This window comes from Oncorhynchus clarkii, chromosome 1 (assembly GCF_045791955.1).
Source record: "Oncorhynchus clarkii lewisi isolate Uvic-CL-2024 chromosome 1, UVic_Ocla_1.0, whole genome shotgun sequence".
Taxonomy (NCBI): domain Eukaryota; kingdom Metazoa; phylum Chordata; class Actinopteri; order Salmoniformes; family Salmonidae; genus Oncorhynchus; species Oncorhynchus clarkii.
Window position 1 is genome coordinate 90,774,685 of NC_092147.1, and position 25,054 is coordinate 90,799,738.

A 25,054-nucleotide genomic window follows, 5' to 3' on the forward strand; every position below is an offset into this window, starting at 1 on the left:
ACTATTGTGCTCTGGTCTGGTTACTGATGAACCGTATACTATTGTGTTCTGGTCTGGTTACTGATGAACCGTATACTATTGTGTTCTGGTCTGGTTACTGATGAACCGTATACTATTGTGTTCTGGTCTGGTTACTGATGAACCATACTATTGTGTTCTGGTCTGGTTACTGATGAACCGTACTATTGTGTTCTGGTCTGGTTACTGATGAACCGTATACTATTGTGTTCTGGTCTGGTTACTGATGAACCGTATACTATTGTGTTCTGGTCTGGTTACTGATGAACCGTATACTATTGTGTTCTGGTCTGGTTACTGATGAACCGTATACTATTGTGTTCTGGTCTGGTTACTGATGAACCGTATACTATTGTGTTCTGGTCTGGTTACTGATGAACCGTATACTATTGTGTTCTGGTCTGGTTACTAATGAACCGTATACTATTGTGTTCTGGTCTGGTTACTGATGAACCGTATACTATTGTGTTCTGGTCTGGTTACTGATGAACCGTATACTATTGTGTTCTGGTCTGGTTACTGATGAACCGTATACTATTGTGTTCTGGTCTGGTTACTGATGAACCATACTATTGTGTTCTGGTCTGGTTACTGATGAACCGTATACTATTGTGTTCTGGTCTGGTTACTGATGAACCGTATACTATTGTGTTCTGGTCTGGTTACTGATGAACCGTATACTATTGTGTTCTGGTCTGGTTACTGATGAACCATACTATTGTGTTCTGGTCTGGTTACTGATGAACCGTACTATTGTGTTCTGGTCTGGTTACTGATGAACCGTATACTATTGTGTTCTGGTCTGGTTACTGATGAACCGTATACTATTGTGTTCTGGTCTGGTTACTGATGAACCATACTATTGTGTTCTGGTCTGGTTACTGATGAACCGTATACTATTGTGTTCTGGTCTGGTTACTGATGAACCGTATACTATTGTGTTCTGGTCTGGTTACTGATGAACCATAAACTATTGTGTTCTGGTCTGGTTACTGATGAACCGTATACTATTGTGTTCTGGTCTGGTTACTGATGAACCGTATACTATTGTGTTCTGGTCTGGTTACTGATGAACCGTATACTATTGTGTTCTGGTCTGGTTACTGATGAACCGTATACTATTGTGTTCTGGTCTGGTTACTGATGAACCGTATACTATTGTGTTCTGGTCTGGTTACTGATGAACCGTACTATTGTGTTCTGGTCTGGTTACTGATGAACCGTATACTATTGTGTTCTGGTCTGGTTACTGATGAACCGTATACTATTGTGTTCTGGTCTGGTTACTGATGAACCGTATACTATTGTGTTCTGGTCTGGTTACTGATGAACCGTATACTATTGTGTTCTGGTCTGGTTACTGATGAACCGTACTATTGTGTTCTGGTCTGGTTACTGATGAACCGTATACTATTGTGTTCTGGTCTGGTTACTGATGAACCGTATACTATTGTGTTCTGGTCTGGTTACTGATGAACCGTATACTATTGTGTTCTGGTCTGGTTACTGATGAACCGTATACTATTGTGTTCTGGTCTGGTTACTGATGAACCATACTATTGTGTTCTGGTCTGGTTACTGATGAACCGTATACTATTGTGTTCTGGTCTGGTTACTGATGAACCGTATACTATTGTGTTCTGGTCTGGTTACTGATGAACCGTATACTATTGTGTTCTGGTCTGGTTACTGATGAACCGTATACTATTGTGTTCTGGTCTGGTTACTGATGAACCATACTATTGTGTTCTGGTCTGGTTACTGATGAACCGTATACTATTGTGTTCTGGTCTGGTTACTGATGAACCGTATACTATTGTGTTCTGGTCTGGTTACTGATGAACCGTATACTATTGTGTTCTGGTCTGGTTACTAATGAACCGTATACTATTGTGTTCTGGTCTGGTTACTGATGAACCATATACTATTGTGTTCTGGTCTGGTTACTGATGAACCGTATACTATTGTGTTCTGGTCTGGTTACTGATGAACCGTATACTATTGTGTTCTGGTCTGGTTACTGATGAACCGTATACTATTGTGTTCTGGTCTGGTTACTGATGAACCATACTATTGTGTTCTGGTCTGGTTACTGATGAACCGTATACTATTGTGTTCTGGTCTGGTTACTGATGAACCGTACTATTGTGTTCTGGTCTGGTTACTGATGAACCGTATACTATTGTGTTCTGGTCTGGTTACTGATGAACCATACTATTGTGTTCTGGTCTGGTTACTGATGAACCGTATACTATTGTGTTCTGGTCTGTAACCTACTGATGAACCGTATACTATTGTGTTCTGGTCTGGTTACTGATGAACCGTATACTATTGTGTTCTGGTCTGGTTACTGATGAACCGTATACTATTGTGCTCTGGTCTGGTTACTGATGAACCGTATACTATTGTGTTCTGGTCTGTAACCTACTGATGAACCGTATACTATTGTGTTCTGGTCTGGTTACTGATGAACCGTATACTATTGTGTTCTGGTCTGGTTACTGATGAACCGTATACTATTGTGCTCTGGTCTGGTTACTGATGAACCGTATACTATTGTGTTCTGGTCTGGTTACTGATGAACCATACTATTGTGTTCTGGTCTGGTTACTGATGAACCGTATACTATTGTGTTCTGGTCTGGTTACTGATGAACCGTATACTATTGTGTTCTGGTCTGGTTACTGATGAACCGTATACTATTGTGTTCTGGTCTGGTTACTGATGAACCATATACTATTGTGTTCTGGTCTGGTTACTGATGAACCGTACTATTGTGTTCTGGTCTGGTTACTGATGAACCGTATACTATTGTGTTCTGGTCTGGTTACTGATGAACCGTATACTATTGTGTTCTGGTCTGGTTACTGATGAACCGTATACTATTGTGTTCTGGTCTGGTTACTGATGAACCGTATACTATTGTGTTCTGGTCTGGTTACTGATGAACCGTATACTATTGTGTTCTGGTCTGGTTACTGATGAACCGTACTATTGTGTTCTGGTCTGGTTACTGATGAACCGTATACTATTGTGTTCTGGTCTGGTTACTGATGAACCGTATACTATTGTGTTCTGGTCTGGTTACTGATGAACCGTATACTATTGTGTTCTGGTCTGGTTACTGATGAACCGTATACTATTGTGTTCTGGTCTGGTTACTGATGAACCGTATACTATTGTGTTCTGGTCTGGTTACTGATGAACCGTATACTATTGTGTTCTGGTCTGGTTACTGATGAACCGTATACTATTGTGTTCTGGTCTGGTTACTGATGAACCGTATACTATTGTGTTCTGGTCTGGTTACTGATGAACCGTATACTATTGTGTTCTGGTCTGGTTACTGATGAACCGTATACTATTGTGTTCTGGTCTGGTTACTGATGAACCGTATACTATTGTGTTCTGGTCTGGTTACTGATGAACCGTACTATTGTGTTCTGGTCTGGTTACTGATGAACCGTATACTATTGTGTTCTGGTCTGGTTACTGATGAACCGTATACTATTGTGTTCTGGTCTGGTTACTGATGAACCGTACTATTGTGTTCTGGTCTGGTTACTGATGAACCGTATACTATTGTGTTCTGGTCTGGTTACTGATGAACCGTATACTATTGTGTTCTGGTCTGGTTACTGATGAACCATACTATTGTGTTCTGGTCTGGTTACTGATGAACCGTATACTATTGTGTTCTGGTCTGGTTACTGATGAACCGTATACTATTGTGTTCTGGTCTGGTTACTGATGAACCATAAACTATTGTGTTCTGGTCTGGTTACTGATGAACCGTATACTATTGTGTTCTGGTCTGGTTACTGATGAACCGTATACTATTGTGTTCTGGTCTGGTTACTGATGAACCGTATACTATTGTGTTCTGGTCTGGTTACTGATGAACCGTATACTATTGTGTTCTGGTCTGGTTACTGATGAACCGTATACTATTGTGTTCTGGTCTGGTTACTGATGAACCGTATACTATTGTGTTCTGGTCTGGTTACTGATGAACCGTATACTATTGTGTTCTGGTCTGGTTACTGATGAACCATACTATTGTGTTCTGGTCTGGTTACTGATGAACCGTATACTATTGTGTTCTGGTCTGGTTACTGATGAACCATACTATTGTGTTCTGGTCTGGTTACTGATGAACCGTATACTATTGTGTTCTGGTCTGGTTACTGATGAACCGTATACTATTGTGTTCTGGTCTGGTTACTGATGAACCGTATACTATTGTGTTCTGGTCTGGTTACTGATGAACCGTATACTATTGTGTTCTGGTCTGGTTACTGATGAACCGTATACTATTGTGTTCTGGTCTGGTTACTGATGAACCGTATACTATTGTGTTCTGGTCTGGTTACTGATGAACCGTATACTATTGTGTTCTGGTCTGGTTACTGATGAACCGTATACTATTGTGTTCTGGTCTGGTTACTGATGAACCGTATACTATTGTGTTCTGGTCTGGTTACTGATGAACCGTATACTATTGTGTTCTGGTCTGGTTACTGATGAACCATATACTATTGTGTTCTGGTCTGGTTACTGATGAACCGTATACTATTGTGTTCTGGTCTGGTTACTGATGAACCGTATACTATTGTGTTCTGGTCTGGTTACTGATGAACCGTATACTATTGTGTTCTGGTCTGGTTACTGATGAACCGTATACTATTGTGTTCTGGTCTGGTTACTGATGAACCGTACTATTGTGTTCTGGTCTGGTTACTGATGAACCGTATACTATTGTGTTCTGGTCTGGTTACTGATGAACCATACTATTGTGTTCTGGTCTGGTTACTGATGAACCGTATACTATTGTGTTCTGGTCTGGTTACTGATGAACCGTATACTATTGTGTTCTGGTCTGGTTACTGATGAACCATACTATTGTGTTCTGGTCTGGTTACTGATGAACCGTATACTATTGTGTTCTGGTCTGGTTACTGATGAACCTTATACTATTGTGTTCTGGTCTGGTTACTGATGAACCGTATACTATTGTGTTCTGGTCTGGTTACTGATGAACCGTATACTATTGTGTTCTGGTCTGGTTACTGATGAACCGTATACTATTGTGTTCTGGTCTGGTTACTGATGAACCGTATACTATTGTGTTCTGGTCTGTAACCTACTGATGAACCGTATACTATTGTGTTCTGGTCTGGTTACTGATGAACCGTATACTATTGTGTTCTGGTCTGGTTACTGATGAACCGTATACTATTGTGCTCTGGTCTGGTTACTGATGAACCGTATACTATTGTGTTCTGGTCTGTAACCTACTGATGAACCGTATACTATTGTGTTCTGGTCTGGTTACTGATGAACCGTATACTATTGTGTTCTGGTCTGGTTACTGATGAACCGTATACTATTGTGCTCTGGTCTGGTTACTGATGAACCGTATACTATTGTGTTCTGGTCTGGTTACTGATGAACCATACTATTGTGTTCTGGTCTGGTTACTGATGAACCGTATACTATTGTGTTCTGGTCTGGTTACTGATGAACCGTATACTATTGTGTTCTGGTCTGGTTACTGATGAACCATATACTATTGTGTTCTGGTCTGGTTACTGATGAACCGTACTATTGTGTTCTGGTCTGGTTACTGATGAACCGTATACTATTGTGTTCTGGTCTGGTTACTGATGAACCATACTATTGTGTTCTGGTCTGGTTACTGATGAACCGTATACTATTGTGTTCTGGTCTGGTTACTGATGAACCGTATACTATTGTGTTCTGGTCTGGTTACTGATGAACCGTATACTATTGTGTTCTGGTCTGGTTACTGATGAACCGTATACTATTGTGTTCTGGTCTGGTTACTGATGAACCGTATACTATTGTGTTCTGGTCTGGTTACTAATGAACCGTATACTATTGTGTTCTGGTCTGGTTACTGATGAACCGTATACTATTGTGTTCTGGTCTGGTTACTGATGAACCGTATACTATTGTGTTCTGGTCTGGTTACTGATGAACCGTATACTATTGTGTTCTGGTCTGGTTACTGATGAACCATATACTATTGTGTTCTGGTCTGGTTACTGATGAACCGTATACTATTGTGTTCTGGTCTGGTTACTGATGAACCATACTATTGTGTTCTGGTCTGGTTACTGATGAACCGTATACTATTGTGTTCTGGTCTGGTTACTGATGAACCGTACTATTGTGTTCTGGTCTGGTTACTGATGAACCGTATACTATTGTGTTCTGGTCTGGTTACTGATGAACCGTATACTATTGTGTTCTGGTCTGGTTACTGATGAACCGTATACTATTGTGTTCTGGTCTGGTTACTGATGAACCGTATACTATTGTGTTCTGGTCTGGTTACTGATGAACCGTATACTATTGTGTTCTGGTCTGTAACCTACTGATGAACCGTATACTATTGTGTTCTGGTCTGGTTACTGATGAACCGTATACTATTGTGTTCTGGTCTGGTTACTGATGAACCATACTATTGTGTTCTGGTCTGGTTACTGATGAACCGTATACTATTGTGTTCTGGTCTGGTTACTGATGAACCGTATACTATTGTGTTCTGGTCTGGTTACTGATGAACCGTATACTATTGTGTTCTGGTCTGGTTACTGATGAACCGTATACTATTGTGTTCTGGTCAGGTTACTGATGAACCATATACTATTGTGTTCTGGTCTGGTACTGATGAACCGTATACTATTGTGTTCTGGTCTGGTTTCTGATGAACCATATACTATTGTGTTCTGGTCTGGTACTGATGAACCGTATACTATTGTGTTCTGGTCTGGTTACTGATGAACCGTATACTATTGTGTTCTGGTCTGGTTACTGATGAACCGTATACTATTGTGTTCTGGTCTGGTTACTGATGAACCGTATACTATTGTGTTCTGGTCAGGTTACTGATGAACCATATACTATTGTGTTCTGGTCTGGTACTGATGAACCGTATACTATTGTGTTCTGGTCTGGTTTCTGATGAACCATATACTATTGTGTTCTGGTCTGGTACTGATGAACCGTATACTATTGTGTTCTGGTCTGGTTTCTGATGAACCATATACTATTGTGTTCTGGTCTGGTTACTGATGAACCGTATACTATTGTGTTCTGGTCTGGTTTCTGATGAACCATATACTATTGTGTTCTGGTCTGGTTACTGATGAACCGTATACTATTGTGTTCTGGTCTGTAACCTACTGATGAACCGTATACTATTGTGTTCTGGTCTGGTTACTGATGAACCGTATACTATTGTGTTCTGGTCTGGTTACTGATGAACCGTATACTATTGTGTTCTGGTCTGGTTACTGATGAACCATATACTATTGTGTTCTGGTCTGGTTACTGATGAACCGTATACTATTGTGTTCTGGTCTGGTTACTGATGAACCGTATACTATTGTGTTCTGGTCTGGTTACTGATGAACCGTATACTATTGTGTTCTGGTCTGGTTACTGATGAACCGTATACTATTGTGTTCTGGTCTGGTTACTGATGAACCGTATACTATTGTGTTCTGGTCTGGTTACTGATGAACCATACTATTGTGTTCTGGTCTGGTTACTGATGAACCGTATACTATTGTGTTCTGGTCTGGTTACTGATGAACCGTATACTATTGTGTTCTGGTCTGGTTACTGATGAACCATAAACTATTGTGTTCTGGTCTGGTTACTGATGAACCGTATACTATTGTGTTCTGGTCTGGTTACTGATGAACCGTATACTATTGTGTTCTGGTCTGGTTACTGATGAACCGTATACTATTGTGTTCTGGTCTGGTTACTGATGAACCGTATACTATTGTGTTCTGGTCTGGTTACTGATGAACCGTATACTATTGTGTTCTGGTCTGGTTACTGATGAACCGTACTATTGTGTTCTGGTCTGGTTACTGATGAACCGTATACTATTGTGTTCTGGTCTGGTTACTGATGAACCATACTATTGTGTTCTGGTCTGGTTACTGATGAACCGTATACTATTGTGTTCTGGTCTGGTTACTGATGAACCGTATACTATTGTGTTCTGGTCTGGTTACTGATGAACCATACTATTGTGTTCTGGTCTGGTTACTGATGAACCGTATACTATTGTGTTCTGGTCTGGTTACTGATGAACCGTATACTATTGTGTTCTGGTCTGGTTACTGATGAACCGTATACTATTGTGTTCTGGTCTGGTTACTGATGAACCGTATACTATTGTGTTCTGGTCTGGTTACTGATGAACCATACTATTGTGTTCTGGTCTGGTTACTGATGAACCGTATACTATTGTGTTCTGGTCTGGTTACTGATGAACCGTATACTATTGTGTTCTGGTCTGGTTACTGATGAACCGTATACTATTGTGTTCTGGTCTGGTTACTGATGAACCGTATACTATTGTGTTCTGGTCTGGTTACTGATGAACCATACTATTGTGTTCTGGTCTGGTTACTGATGAACCGTATACTATTGTGTTCTGGTCTGGTTACTGATGAACCGTATACTATTGTGTTCTGGTCTGGTTACTGATGAACCGTATACTATTGTGTTCTGGTCTGGTTACTGATGAACCGTATACTATTGTGTTCTGGTCTGGTTACTAATGAACCGTATACTATTGTGTTCTGGTCTGGTTACTGATGAACCATATACTATTGTGTTCTGGTCTGGTTACTGATGAACCGTATACTATTGTGTTCTGGTCTGGTTACTGATGAACCGTATACTATTGTGTTCTGGTCTGGTTACTGATGAACCATACTATTGTGTTCTGGTCTGGTTACTGATGAACCGTATACTATTGTGTTCTGGTCTGGTTACTGATGAACCGTACTATTGTGTTCTGGTCTGGTTACTGATGAACCGTATACTATTGTGTTCTGGTCTGGTTACTGATGAACCATACTATTGTGTTCTGGTCTGGTTACTGATGAACCGTATACTATTGTGTTCTGGTCTGGTTACTGATGAACCGTATACTATTGTGTTCTGGTCTGGTTACTGATGAACCATACTATTGTGTTCTGGTCTGGTTACTGATGAACCGTATACTATTGTGTTCTGGTCTGGTTACTGATGAACCTTATACTATTGTGTTCTGGTCTGGTTACTGATGAACCGTATACTATTGTGTTCTGGTCTGGTTACTGATGAACCGTATACTATTGTGTTCTGGTCTGGTTACTGATGAACCGTATACTATTGTGTTCTGGTCTGGTTACTGATGAACCGTATACTATTGTGTTCTGGTCTGTAACCTACTGATGAACCGTATACTATTGTGTTCTGGTCTGGTTACTGATGAACCGTATACTATTGTGTTCTGGTCTGGTTACTGATGAACCGTATACTATTGTGCTCTGGTCTGGTTACTGATGAACCGTATACTATTGTGTTCTGGTCTGTAACCTACTGATGAACCGTATACTATTGTGTTCTGGTCTGGTTACTGATGAACCGTATACTATTGTGTTCTGGTCTGGTTACTGATGAACCGTATACTATTGTGCTCTGGTCTGGTTACTGATGAACCGTATACTATTGTGTTCTGGTCTGGTTACTGATGAACCATACTATTGTGTTCTGGTCTGGTTACTGATGAACCGTATACTATTGTGTTCTGGTCTGGTTACTGATGAACCGTATACTATTGTGTTCTGGTCTGGTTACTGATGAACCATATACTATTGTGTTCTGGTCTGGTTACTGATGAACCGTACTATTGTGTTCTGGTCTGGTTACTGATGAACCGTATACTATTGTGTTCTGGTCTGGTTACTGATGAACCATACTATTGTGTTCTGGTCTGGTTACTGATGAACCGTATACTATTGTGTTCTGGTCTGGTTACTGATGAACCGTATACTATTGTGTTCTGGTCTGGTTACTGATGAACCGTATACTATTGTGTTCTGGTCTGGTTACTGATGAACCGTATACTATTGTGTTCTGGTCTGGTTACTGATGAACCGTATACTATTGTGTTCTGGTCTGGTTACTAATGAACCGTATACTATTGTGTTCTGGTCTGGTTACTGATGAACCGTATACTATTGTGTTCTGGTCTGGTTACTGATGAACCGTATACTATTGTGTTCTGGTCTGGTTACTGATGAACCGTATACTATTGTGTTCTGGTCTGGTTACTGATGAACCATATACTATTGTGTTCTGGTCTGGTTACTGATGAACCGTATACTATTGTGTTCTGGTCTGGTTACTGATGAACCATACTATTGTGTTCTGGTCTGGTTACTGATGAACCGTATACTATTGTGTTCTGGTCTGGTTACTGATGAACCGTACTATTGTGTTCTGGTCTGGTTACTGATGAACCGTATACTATTGTGTTCTGGTCTGGTTACTGATGAACCGTATACTATTGTGTTCTGGTCTGGTTACTGATGAACCGTATACTATTGTGTTCTGGTCTGGTTACTGATGAACCGTATACTATTGTGTTCTGGTCTGGTTACTGATGAACCGTATACTATTGTGTTCTGGTCTGTAACTACCTACTGATGAACCGTATACTATTGTGTTCTGGTCTGGTTATTGATGAACCGTATACTATTGTGTTCTGGTCTGGTTACTGATGAACCATACTATTGTGTTCTGGTCTGGTTACTGATGAACCGTATACTATTGTGTTCTGGTCTGGTTACTGATGAACCGTATACTATTGTGTTCTGGTCTGGTTACTGATGAACCGTATACTATTGTGTTCTGGTCTGGTTACTGATGAACCGTATACTATTGTGTTCTGGTCTGGTTACTGATGAACCGTATACTATTGTGCTCTGGTCTGGTTACTGATGAACCGTATACTATTGTGTTCTGGTCTGGTTACTGATGAACCATATACTATTGTGTTCTGGTCTGGTTACTGATGAACCGTATACTATTGTGTTCTGGTCTGGTTACTGATGAACCGTATACTATTGTGTTCTGGTCAGGTTACTGATGAACCATATACTATTGTGTTCTGGTCTGGTACTGATGAACCGTATACTATTGTGTTCTGGTCTGGTTTCTGATGAACCATATACTATTGTGTTCTGGTCTGGTACTGATGAACCGTATACTATTGTGTTCTGGTCTGGTTTCTGATGAACCATATACTATTGTGTTCTGGTCTGGTTACTGATGAACCGTATACTATTGTGTTCTGGTCTGGTTTCTGATGAACCATATACTATTGTGTTCTGGTCTGGTTACTGATGAACCGTATACTATTGTGTTCTGGTCTGTATCCTACTGATGAACCGTATACTATTGTGTTCTGGTCTGGTTACTGATGAACCGTATACTATTGTGTTCTGGTCTGGTTACTGATGAACCGTATACTATTGTGTTCTGGTCTGGTTACTGATGAACCATATACTATTGTGTTCTGGTCTGGTTACTGATGAACCGTATACTATTGTGTTCTGGTCTGGTTACTGATGAACCGTATACTATTGTGTTCTGGTCTGGTTACTGATGAACCGTATACTATTGTGTTCTGGTCTGGTTACTGATGAACCGTATACTATTGTGTTCTGGTCTGGTTACTGATGAACCGTATACTATTGTGTTCTGGTCTGGTTATTGATGAACCGTATACTATTGTGTTCTGGTCTGGTTACTGATGAACCATACTATTGTGTTCTGGTCTGTAACCTACTGATGAACCGTACTATTGTGTTCTGGTCTGGTTACTGATGAACCGTACTATTGTGTTCTGGTCTGGTTACTGATGAACCGTATACTATTGTGTTCTGGTCTGGTTACTGATGAACCGTATACTATTGTGTTCTGGTCTGGTTACTGATGAACCGTATACTATTGTGTTCTGGTCTGGTTACTGATGAACCATACTATTGTGTTCTGGTCTGGTTACTGATGAACCGTATACTATTGTGTTCTGGTCTGGTTACTGATGAACCGTATACTATTGTGTTCTGGTCTGGTTACTGATGAACCATACTATTGTGTTCTGGTCTGGTTACTGATGAACCGTACTATTGTGTTCTGGTCTGGTTACTGATGAACCGTATACTATTGTGTTCTGGTCTGGTTACTGATGAACCATACTATTGTGTTCTGGTCTGGTTACTGATGAACCGTATACTATTGTGTTCTGGTCTGGTTACTGATGAACCATATACTATTGTGTTCTGGTCTGGTTACTGATGAACCGTACTATTGTGTTCTGGTCTGGTTACTGATGAACCATATACTATTGTGTTCTGGTCTGGTTACTGATGAACCGTACTATTGTGTTCTGGTCTGGTTACTGATGAACCGTACTATTGTGTTCTGGTCTGGTTACTGATGAACCGTATACTATTGTGTTCTGGTCTGGTTACTGATGAACCGTATACTATTGTGTTCTGGTCTGGTTACTGATGAACCGTATACTATTGTGTTCTGGTCTGGTTACTGATGAACCATATACTATTGTGTTCTGGTCTGGTTACTGATGAACCGTATACTATTGTGTTCTGGTCTGTAACCTACTGATGAACCGTATACTATTGTGTTCTGGTCTGGTTACTGATGAACCATACTATTGTGTTCTGGTCTGGTTACTGATGAACCATATACTATTGTGTTCTGGTCTGGTTTCTGATGAACCGTATACTATTGTGTTCTGGTCTGGTTTCTGATGAACCGTATACTATTGTGTTCTGGTCTGGTTACTGATGAACCGTATACTATTGTGTTCTGGTCTGGTTACTGATGAACCGTATACTATTGTGTTCTGGTCTGGTTACTGATGAACCGTATACTATTGTGTTCTGGTCTGGTTTCTGATGAACCATATACTATTGTGTTCTGGTCTGGTTTCTGATGAACCGTATACTATTGTGTTCTGGTCTGGTTACTGATGAACCGTACTATTGTGTTCTGGTCTGGTTTCTGATGAACCATATACTATTGTGTTCTGGTCTGGTTACTGATGAACCGTATACTATTGTGTTCTGGTCTGGTTACTGATGAACCGTATACTATTGTGTTCTGGTCAGTAACCTACTGATGGGAGATCAGAGGAAAAGCAGACCACTGGGAGCCTCCTGTTCCATGCAGTGGATTTAGAATGTGAACAGGGGAAAGCCCTACAGTGTATTTCAGCTATTTTAAAGAGAGAAAAAATATAAATGTCCACTCCACTCTACAGTGAAGTAAACCCCAGCACATGATCTAATCCAATCAACCCCAGCTACAGGAGACGTTCTCCAAATGCACTGCAGAGGACTAATGTAATAAGAGACCATTGTATTAACCCAAATGGGCTTTCTTCCAAGGTCTTTAGTGAGCTATACATTAGCTCACAATGCTCTACTACTAATACACAGTAGTGGCCTGCTAACTTGTATAGTGATAGCCCCTTGTCGGAAAATATAGATGTCTTTCTATTTAGTAAATGGTAATGTCCAAGAATGTAGGCAGTCTAACGGCCCACAATGATATAGCAACATCAGCAGGACAGGAGACGAATCAGACTAAACTCAGGGGCACGGTGGTCATCACAGTATATTCACTATATCCTCAGGTCATATCATGTATAATGCATCTGGCATCTGATAGAATCTGTGGATTGAACTGTGGACTCCATCCACACAGTGGCAAGAAAAAATATGTGAATCTTTTGGTAATACCTGGATTTCTGCATAAATTGGTCATCAAATTTGATCTGATCTTCATCCACTGGGATTGTCTGCCTCTAACCCTACTACAAGTCCATGCTAGGTAAAGCTCCGCCTTATCTCAGTTCACTGGTTACGATGGCAACACCCACCCGTAGCACGCGCTCCAGCAGGTGTATCTCACTGATCATCCCTAAAGCCAACACCTCATTTGGCCGCCTTTCGTTCCAGTTCTCTGCTGCCTGTGACTGGAACGAATTGCAAAAATCGCTGAAGTTGGAGACTTTTATCTCCCTCACCAACTTCAAACATCTGCTATCTGAGCAGCTAACCGATCGCTGCAGCTGTACATAGTCTATTGGTAAATAGCCCACCCATTTTACCTACCTCATCCCCATACTGTTTTTATTTATTTACTTTTCTGCTCTTTTGCACACCAATATCTCTACCTGTACATAACCATCTGATCATTTATCACTCCAGTGTTAATCTGCATAATTGTAATTATTTGCCTACCTTCTCATGCCTTTTGCACACAATATATATAGACTCCCCTTTTTTCTACTGTGTTATTGACTTGTTAATTGTTTACTCCATGTGTAACTCTGTGTTGTCTGTTCACACTGCTATGCCTTATCTTGGCCAGGTCGCAGTTGCAAATGAGAACTTGTTCTCAACTAGCCTACCTGGTTAAATAAAGGTGAAATAAAAAAATAAAAAAAATAAAAAATTACAGGGGTTGAGTCACTGGCTTACTGGGGCTCTTCCATACCGTCCCTAGGAGGGGGTTGAGTCACTGGCTTACTGGGGCTCTTCCATACCGTCCCTAGGAGGGGGTTGAGTCACTGGCTTACTGGGGCTCTTCCATACCGTCCCTAGGAGGGGGTTGAGTCACTGGCTTACTGGGGCTCTTCCATACCGTCCCTAGGAGGGGGTTGAGTCACTGGCTTACTGGGGCTCTTCCATACCGTCCCTAGGAGGGGGCTGAGTCACTGGCTTACTGGGGCTCTTCCATACCGTCCCTAGGAGGGGGTTGAGTCACTGGCTTACTGGGGCTCTTCCATACCGTCCCTAGGAGGGGGTTGAGTCACTGGCTTACGGGGGCTCTTCCATACCGTCCCTAGGAGGGGGTTGAGTCACTGGCTTACTGGGGCTCTTCCATACCGTCCCTAGGAGGGGGTTGAGTCACTGGCTTACTGGGGCTCTTCCATACCGTCCCTAGGAGGGCTGAGTCACTGGCTTACTGGGGCTCTTCCATACCGTCCCTAGGAGGGGGTTGAGTCACTGGCTTACTGGGGCTCTTCCATACCGTCCCTAGGAGGGCTGAGTCACTGGCGTCCTGGGGCTCTTCCATACCGTCCCTAGGAGGGGGTTGAGTCACTGGCTTACTGGGGCTCTTCCATACCGTCCCTAGGAGGGGGTTGAGTGGGGCTCTTGGGGCTCTTCCATACCGTCCCTAGGAGGGGGTTGAGTCACTGGCTTACTGGGGCTCTTCCATGCCGTCCCTAGGAGGGGGTTGAGTCACTGGCTTACTGGGGCTCTTCCATACCGTCCCTAGGAGGGGGTTGAGTCACTGGCTTACTGGTGCTCTTCCATACCGTCCCTAGGAGGGGGTTGAGTCACTGGCTTACTGGGGCTCTTCCATACCGTCCCTAGGAGGGCTGAGTCACTGGCTTACTGGGGCTCTTCCATACCGTCCCTAGGAGGGGGTTGAGTCACTGGCTTACTGGGGCTCTTCCATACCGTCCCTAGGAGGGGGTTGAGTCACTGGCTTACTGGGGCTCTTCCATACCGTCCCTAGGAGGGGGTTGAGTCACTGGCTTACTGGGGCTCTTCCATACCGTCCCTAGGAGGGGGTTGAGTCACTGGCTTACTGGGGCTCTTCCATACCGTCCCTAGGAGGGCTGAGTCACTGGCTTACTGGGGCTCTTCCATACCGTCCCTAGGAGGGGGTTGAGTCACTGGCTTACTGGGGCTCTTCCATACCGTCCCTAGGAGGGGGTTGAGTCACTGGCTTACTGGGGCTCTTCCATACCGTCCCTAGGAGGGGGTTGAGTCACTGGCTTACTGGGGCTCTTCCATACCGTCCCTAGGAGGGGGTTGAGTCACTGGCTTACTGGTGCTCTTCCATACCGTCTCTAGGAGGGGGTTGAGTCACTGGCTTACTGGGGCTCTTCCATACCGTCCCTAGGAGGGCTGAGTCACTGGCTTACTGGGGCTCTTCCATACCGTCCCTAGGAGGGGGTTGAGTCACTGGCTTACTGGGGCTCTTCCATACCGTCCCTAGGAGGGGGTTGAGTCACTGGCTTACTGGGGCTCTTCCATACCGTCCCTAGGAGGGGGTTGAGTCACTGGCTTACTGGGGCTCTTCCATACCGTCCCTAGGAGGGGGTTGAGTCACTGGCTTACTGGGGCTCTTCCATACCGTCCCTAGGAGGGCTGAGTCACTGGCTTACTGGGGCTCTTCCATACCGTCCCTAGGAGGGGGTTGAGTCACTGGCTTACTGGTGCTCTTCCATGCCGTCCCTAGGAGGGGTGCATCACTTGAGTGGGTTGAGTCACTGACGTGATCTTCCTGTCTGGGTCGGCACCCCACCTTGGGTTCGTGCCATGGCGGAGATCTTTGTGGGCTATACTCGGCCTTGTCTCAGGATGGTAAGTTGGTGATTGAAGATATCCCTCTAGTAGTGTGGGGGCTGTGCTTTGGCAAAGTGGGTGGGTTTATATCCTGCCTGTTTGGCCCTGTCCGGGGGTATCATCGGATGAAGCCACAGTGTCTCCTGACCCCTCCTGTCTCAGCCTCCAGTATTTATGCTGCAGTAGTTCATGTGTCGGGGGGCTAGGGTCAGTCTGTTAAATCTGGAGTACTTCTCCTGTCTTATCCGGTGTCCTATGTGAATTTAAGTATGCTCTCTCTAATTCTCTATTTCTCTCTTTTTTTCTCTCTCTCTGGGTTCCGCAGCCCTAGGACCATGCCCCAGGAATACCTGGCATGATGACTCCTGGCTGCCCCCTGTCCACCTGGTCATGCTGCTGCTCCAGTTTCAACTGTTCTGCCTGAGGCTATGGAACCCTGACCTGTTCACCGGATGTGCTACCTGTCCTAGACCTGCTGTTTTCAACTCTCTGGAGACAGCAGGAGCGGTACAGATACTCTTAATGATCGGCTATGAAAAGCCAACTGACGTTTACTCCTGAGGTGCTGACTTGCTGCACCCTCAACAACTACTGTGATTATTATTATTCGACCCTGCTGGTCATTTATGAACATTTGAACATCTTGGCCATGTTCTGTTGTAATCTCCACGCGGCACAGCCAGAAGAGGACTGGCCACCCCTCATAGCCTGGTTCCTCTCTAGGTTTCTTCCTAGGTTTTGGCCTTTCTAGGGAGTTTTTCCTAGCCACCGTGCTTCTACACCTGCATTGCTTGCTGTTTGGGGATTTGGGCTGGATTTCTGTACAGCACTTTGAGATATCAGCTGATGTACGAAGGGCTATTTAATACATTTGATTTGATCTGAGTCACAACAATAGACAAACACAGCCTGTTTAAACTAATAACACACAAACAATTATACGTTTTCATGTCTTTATTGAACCTACCATGTACACATTCACTGTGCAGGGTGGGAACAAGTATGTGAACCCTTGGATTTAATAACTCATTTGGCAGCAATAACCTCAACCAAACGTTTTCTGTAGTTGCGGATCAGACCTGCACAACGGTCGGGAAGAATTTAGGAAAATTCCTAAATTCCTAAATTTCAGTTCAGCAATATTCTTGAGATGTCTGATGTGAACCGCTCTCTTGACTTCATGCCACAGCATCTCAATCCAGAAGGCGTATTTTCTTCTGTTGAAGCCATTCTGTTGTTGATTTAATTCTGTGTTTTGGGTCGTTGTCCTGTTGCATCATCAAACTTCTGTTGAGATTCAATTGGCAGACAGATAGCCTTACATTCTCCTGCAAAATGTCCTAATAAACTTGGGAATTTGTTTTTCTGTCGATGACAGCAAGCCTTCCAGGTCCTGAGGCAGCAAAGCAGCTCCAAACCATGATGCTTCCTCCACCAGACTTTACAGTTGGGATGAGGTTTTGATGTTGGTGTGCTGTGCCTTTTTTTCTCCACACATAGTGTTGTGTGTTCCTTCCAAACAACTGTAGTTCCATCTGTCCACATAATATTTTGCCAGTAGCGCTGTGAAAAATGCAGGTGCACTTTTGCAAATTTCAGACTTGCAGCAAAATTTTAATTTGGACAGCAGTGGCTTCTTCCGTGGTGTCCTCCCATGAACACCGTTCTTGTTCAGTGTTTTACGTATCGTAGACTCGTCAACAGAGATGTTAGCATGTAAGTCTTTAACTGACACAGTAAGATTCTTCTGAACCTCATTGAGCATTCTGCGCTGTGCTCTTGCAGTCATCTTTGCAGGAAGGCCACTCATAGGGAGAGTAGCAACAGTGCTGGACTTTCTCCATTTATAGACAATTTGTCTTACCGTGGACTGATGAACATCGAGGCTTTTAGAGATACTTTTGTAACCCTTTCCAGCCTTATGCAAGTCAACAATTCTTAATCTTCAGTCTTCTGATATCTCTTTTGTTCGAGGCATGGTTCACATAAGGCAATGCTTCTTGTGAATAGCAAACTAACATTTTGTGAGTGTTTTTTATACTTCTAGGCAGCTCTAACCAACATCTCCAATCTCGTCTCATTGATTGGACTCCAGCTTAGCTGACTCCTGACTCCAATTAGCTTTTGGAGAAGTCATTAGCCTAGGGGGTTCACATACTTTTCCCAACCTACACTGTGAATGTTTAAATGATGTATTCAATATAGACAAAAAAAATACAATCATTTGTGTGTTATTAGTTTAATCCCATGGTGTTTGTCTGTTGTTGTGACTTAGATGAAGATCAGATCTACATTTTATGACCAATTTATGCATAAACCCAAAGGGTTTTCTTGCCACAGTAGATAATACTGAATGTTATTCATGAACACGCCAGGAGGCTGGAGAGATTCCCCACGGGATCCCTGGTCTCACCGTAGATAATACTGAATGTTATTCATGAACCCGCCAGGAGGCTGGAGAGATTCCCCACGGGATCCCTGGTCTCACCGTAGATAATACTGAATGTTATTCATGAACACGCCAGGAGGCTGGAGAGATTCCCCACGGGATCCCTGGTCTCACCGTAGATAATACTGAATGTTATTCATGAACACGCCAGGAGGCTGGAGAGATTCCCCACGGGATCCCTGGTCTCACCGCAGATAATACTGAATGTTATTCATGAACACGCCAGGAGGCTGGAGAGATTCCCCACGGGATCCCTGGTCTCACCGTAGATAATACTGAATGTTATTCATGAACACGCCAGGAGGCTGGAGAGATTCCCCACGGGATCCCTGGTCTCACCGTAGATAATACTGAATGTTATTCATGAACACGCCAGGAGGCTGGAGAGATTCCCCACGGGATCCCTGGTCTCACCGTAGATAATACTGAATGTTATTCATGAACACGCCAGGAGGCTGGAGAGATTCCCCACGGGATCCCTGGTCTCACCGTAGATAATACTGAATGTTATTCATGAACACGCCAGGAGGCTGGAGAGATTCCCCACGGGATCCCTGGTCTCACCGTAGATAATACTGAATGTTATTCATGAACACGCCAGGAGGCTGGAGAGATTCCCCACGGGATCCCTGGTCTCACCGTAGATAATACTGAATGTTATTCATGAACACGCCAGGAGGCTGGAGAGATTCCCCACGGGATCCCTGGTCTCACCGTAGATAATACTGAATGTTATTCATGAACACGCCAGGAGGCTGGAGAGATTCCCCACGGGATCCCTGGTCTCACCGTAGATAATACTGAATGTTATTCATGAACACGCCAGGAGGCTGGAGAGATTCCCCACGGGATCCCTGGTCTCACCGTAGATAATACTGAATGTTATTCATGAACACGCCAGGAGGCTGGAGAGATTCCCCACGGGATCCCTGGTCTCACCGTAGATAATACTGAATGTTATTCATGAACACGCCAGGAGGCTGGAGAGATTCCCCACGGGATCCCTGGTCTCACCGTAGATAATACTGAATGTTATTCATGAACACGCCAGGAGGCTGGAGAGATTCCCCACGGGATCCCTGGTCTCACCGTAGATAATACTGAATGTTATTCATGAACACGCCAGGAGGCTGGAGAGATTCCCCACGGGATCCCTGGTCTCACCGTAGATAATACTGAATGTTATTCATGAACACGCCAGGAGGCTGGAGAGATTCCCCACGGGATCCCTGGTCTCACCGTAGATAATACTGAATGTTATTCATGAACACGCCAGGAGGCTGGAGAGATTCCCCACGGGATCCCTGGTCTCACCGTAGATAATACTGAATGTTATTCATGAACACGCCAGGAGGCTGGAGAGATTCCCCACGGGATCCCTGGTCTCACCGTAGATAATACTGAATGTTATTCATGAACACGCCAGGAGGCTGGAGAGATTCCCCACGGGATCCCTGGTCTCACCGCAGATAATACTGAATGTTATTCATGAACACGCCAGGAGGCTGGAGAGATTCCCCACGGGATCCCTGGTCTCACCGCAGATAATACTGAATGTTATTCATGAACACGCCAGGAGGCCGGAGAGATTCCCCACGGGATCCCTGGTCTCACCGCAGATAATACTGAATGTTATTCATGAACACGCCAGGAGGCCGGAGAGATTCCCCACGGGATCCCTGGTCTCACCGTAGATAATACTGAATGTTATTCATGAACACGCCAGGAGGCCGGAGAGATTCCCCACGGGATCCCTGGTCTCACCGTAGATAATACTGAATGTTATTCATGAACACGCCAGGAGGCCGGAGAGATTCCCCACGGGATCCCTGGTCTCACCGTAGATAATACTGAATGTTATTCATGAACACGCCAGGAGGCCGGAGAGATTCCCCACGGGATCCCTGGTCTCACCGTAGATAATACTGAATGTTATTCATGAACACGCCAGGAGGCCGGAGAGATTCCCCACGGGATCCCTGGTCTCACCGTAGATAATACTGAATGTTATTCATGAACACGCCAGGAGGCCGGAGAGATTCCCCACGGGATCCCTGGTCTCACCGTAGATAATACTGAATGTTATTCATGAACACGCCAGGAGGCCGGAGAGATTCCCCACGGGATCCCTGGTCTCACCGTAGATAATACTGAATGTTATTCATGAACACGCCAGGAGGCCGGAGAGATTCCCCACGGGATCCCTGGTCTCACCGTAGATAATACTGAATGTTATTCATGAACACGCCAGGAGGCTGGAGAGATTCCCCACGGGATCCCTGGTCTCACCGTAGATAATACTGAATGTTATTCATGAACACGCCAGGAGGCTGGAGAGATTCCCCACGGGATCCCTGGTCTCACCGTAGATAATACTGAATGTTATTCATGAACACGCCAGGAGGCTGGAGAGATTCCCCACGGGATCCCTGGTCTCACCGTAGATAATACTGAATGTTATTCATGAACACGCCAGGAGGCTGGAGAGATTCCCCACGGGATCCCTGGTCTCACCGTAGATAATACTGAATGTTATTCATGAACACGCCAGGAGGCTGGAGAGATTCCCCACGGGATCCCTGGTCTCACTGTAGATAATACTGAATGTTATTCATGAACACGCCAGATGCCACGTTGGTGCATTGAAGAGTGCATTAACCTCGTTGGTGCATTAACCTCTCCATGAACTGCCAGGGAAGGTGTTGCTACACAATGTCAACATTACGAGGCTGTTCAAAATGTGGAATTTTTACAATAACGGATAAGGATAGAATGACATTCCTCTTGAGTCAGACAATTGCATTTTTCTCTGTACGCTACATGCGAGGATTTGATTAATGCACGAAGAAGCAATTGCAGAAATAATGTAGTGATTTTGCTTCTGACTGAAAGCACGATGCCACTGAAGGGTGTGATGCCATTTCTGATTGCAGTCATTGGTGTTCAAGTGGCTAAACATTAGACTGGTGGAATTGCCTGCTCTGCTTGGGTACATCTCAGCTGGTTGGACTCTGTTTTCAGGAGGAGAGTGTATCTAGGTCCCAAAAGGCACCCTATTCCCTATATAGTGCACAACGTTTGACCAGGGCCCATAGAGTAGTGCACTATGTAGGGAATAGGGTTCCGTTTGGCCAAGCAGCACAGTTTAAAAGTCGTCTCAGGTGACATGTAATTCTATCAGTAGCTGAGATATGTTTCTCCGTCTACTGCCCTGACCTGAAGGTAACACAAGGCTGATTGGCTCCAGTGGACAGGCTTTACATACAGCGAGACACCTTCTCCTTTATAATACAGGCAGCACAGCCATAAGGCAGCACAGCACAGCCATAAGGCAGCACAGTCATAAGGCAGCACAGCCATAAGGCAGCACAGAACAGCCATAAGGCAGCACAGCCATAAGGCAGCACAGAACAGCCATAAGGCAGCACAGCCATAAGGCAGCACAGAACAGCCATAAGGCAGCACAGCCATAAGGCAGCACAGAACAGCCATAAGGCAGCACAGCCATAAGGCAGCATAGCCATAAGGCAGCACAGCCATAAGGCAGCACAGCACAGCCATAAGGCAGCATAGCACAGCCATAAGGCAGCACAGCCATAAGGCAGCACAGCACAGCCATAAGGCAGCACAGTCATAAGGCAGCACAGCCATAAGGCAGCACAGAACAGCCATAAGGCAGCACAGCCATAAGGCAGCACAGAACAGCCATAAGGCAGCATAGCCATAAGGCAGCACAGTCATAAGGCAGCACAGCCATAAGGCAGCACAGAACAGCCATAAGGCAGCACAGCCATAAGGCAGCACAGAACAGCCATAAGGCAGCACAGCCATAAGGCAGCACAGAACAGCCATAAGGCAGCACAGCCAAATGTCTTCACTGACATTTTCAACCTCTCCCTGTCTGAGTCTGTAATACCAACATGTTTGAAGCAGACCACCATAGTCCCTGTACCCAAGAACACCAAGGTAACCTGCCTAATTGACTACCACCCCGTAGCACTCACGTCTGTAGCCATGAAGTGCTTTGAAAGGCTGGTCATGGCTCACATCACCACCATTATCCCAGAAACCCTAGACCCACTCCAATTTGCATACCTCCCTAACAGATCCACAGATGATGCAATCTCTATTGCACTCCACACTGCTCCAAGCTCATCAATAAGCTATGGACCCTGGGACGTAACACCTCCCTCTGCAACTAAATCCTGGACTTCCTGACGGGTCGCCCCCAGGTGGTAAGGGTAGATAACAACACATCCGTCACTCTGATCCTCAACACAGGGGCCCCTCAGGGGTGAGTGCTCAGTCCCCTCCTGTACTCCCTGTTCACTCATGACTGCACGGCCAGGCACAACTCCAACACCATCATTAAGTTTGCTGATGACACAACAGTGGTAGGCCTGATCACCGACAACGATGAGACAGCCTATAGGGAGGAGGTCAGAGACCTGGTCGTGTGGTGCCAGAATAACAACCTCTCCCTCAACGTGATCAAGACAAAGGAGATGATTGTGGACTACAGGAAAAGGGGGACCGAGCACGCCCCCATTCTCATCGACGGGGCTGTAGTGGAGCAGGTTGAGAGCTTCCATCTAACTACCTCATTCCCATACTGTTATTTATTTTTTCTCCTTTGCACCCCAGTATCTCTACTTGCACATTCATCTTCTGCACATGTATCACTCCAGTGTTAAACTGCTCAATTGTAATTACTTCGCCACCACGGCCTATTTATTGCCTTACCTCCCTCATCTTACCTCATTTGCACTCACTGCATATAGACCTTTTCTATTGTGTTATTGACTGTATGTTTGTTTATTTCATGTGTTCTCAACTAGCCTACCTGGTTAAATAAAGGTGAAATATATATATTTTTAAAAGCAATAAGTCTAGGTCCAAAAGGTTTCTCAACAGCTTCTATCCCCAAGCCATAAAACCTCTAAACAGCTAATCAAATGGCCGCCCAGACTATTTGCATTGCCCCTCAGCCTTTTACCCTGCTGCTACTGTCTGTTTATTATCTTTGCATAGTCACTTTAACTCTACCTACATGTACATATTACCGGAATTACCTCGACTAACTTTTGCCCCTAAACATAGCCTCGCTATTGTTATTTTACTGCTGCTCTCTAATTATTTGTTACTTTTATTTCTATTTTTTTTAACTTAACACGTATTTTTCTTAAAATGTCATTTTTGGTTAAGGGCTTGAAAGTAAGCTTTTCACTGTAAGGTCTTCTTCATGTGTTGTATTCGGCGGCATGTGACATATCCAATTTGATTTGATTTGATATATTCCTTTTTGTAACAGTGGTAGAGAATAGATCTGTGTCTGGCGGACGGAGAAGTCTGCTGCTGCGGTGTTACACGGTCATCTGCCTCGGGGAGCGGAGGGATACAGTGTTTCACCACGGCAGTGATGTGGGTGCGGAGGGATACCATGCTTTACCACGGCAGTGATGTGGGTGCGGAGGGATACCGTGTTTTACCGCGGCAGTGATGTGTTCCAGTGTTGGTCTACCTCGGGGAGCGGAGAGATACCTTTTCCACGGCAGTGATGTGGGAGCGGAGGGATACCGTGTTTCACCACGGCAGTGATGTGGAGCGGAGGGATACCGTGTATCGCCACGGCAGTGATCTGGGAGCGGAGGGATACCGTGTTTCGCCACGGAGCTGAAGATCGACTGTTTACGGGTGGAGACTACAAGGAATTTAAATCCCCCCCGGGTTGTTACGCTACACGTTAAAGACGAAATAACAGTGGTAGTTGATGTGTTTCTTTGGATTATTCAGTTCAGTTTAATGTAGTACATGTGAGCTCGATAGGCCGTCGGTGTTAGAGTTTTCCAGGGGGTTGTTTTCGCTGTCAGTGGATGGCCATGGCGGTGGAGACGCGACCGGAGCTGGTTGGGAAGCGGTTCCTGTGTGTCGGTGGAGACGAGCCGCTGGATCTCCGGGATATCGGCCGCTGGGGCTGGCGAGCTGGGGTCATCCGAGCCGTTACTCACCGGGACAACAACCATTCAGAGCTGACGGTAAGGAATTTAATATTATTTTTAATGGTTTGTCCGACCATCTGTAAAGATGAAGTTAGCTTCTTAACGCCGTTCGCTGGTCTTCAGTCGCTATTGGCATATAATTATAATAAATACATAGATAATGTATCTTGTATGAAGTAAATTTAGTTTTGTATCTTTTATAACTGTTTGGCAGTAGCGTCAGACGTTAGTCTTGATCTATCTACCGTAAACCTGACGTTATGCTAGTTTAGCTAACTGGCCGTTAGTAAGGGCGCGTGTCAACAATGTCAGAG

The 25,054-nt window shown here is 44.3% G+C and overlaps 1 protein-coding gene across 1 annotated transcript in view; it reads left to right on the forward strand.

The window, feature by feature from the left end:
- The first annotated feature begins 24,398 nt into the window (after positions 1-24,398).
- LOC139413868 (probable JmjC domain-containing histone demethylation protein 2C) overlaps positions 24,399-25,054 on the forward strand; it is a 236,858-nt gene continuing 236,202 nt past the window's right edge. Inside the window, exon 1 of the mRNA XM_071161700.1 lies at positions 24,399-24,776. Coding sequence (XP_071017801.1) covers positions 24,615-24,776 — 162 coding nt within the window. The 5' untranslated portion in view covers positions 24,399-24,614. The remainder of the gene's footprint in view (positions 24,777-25,054) is intronic.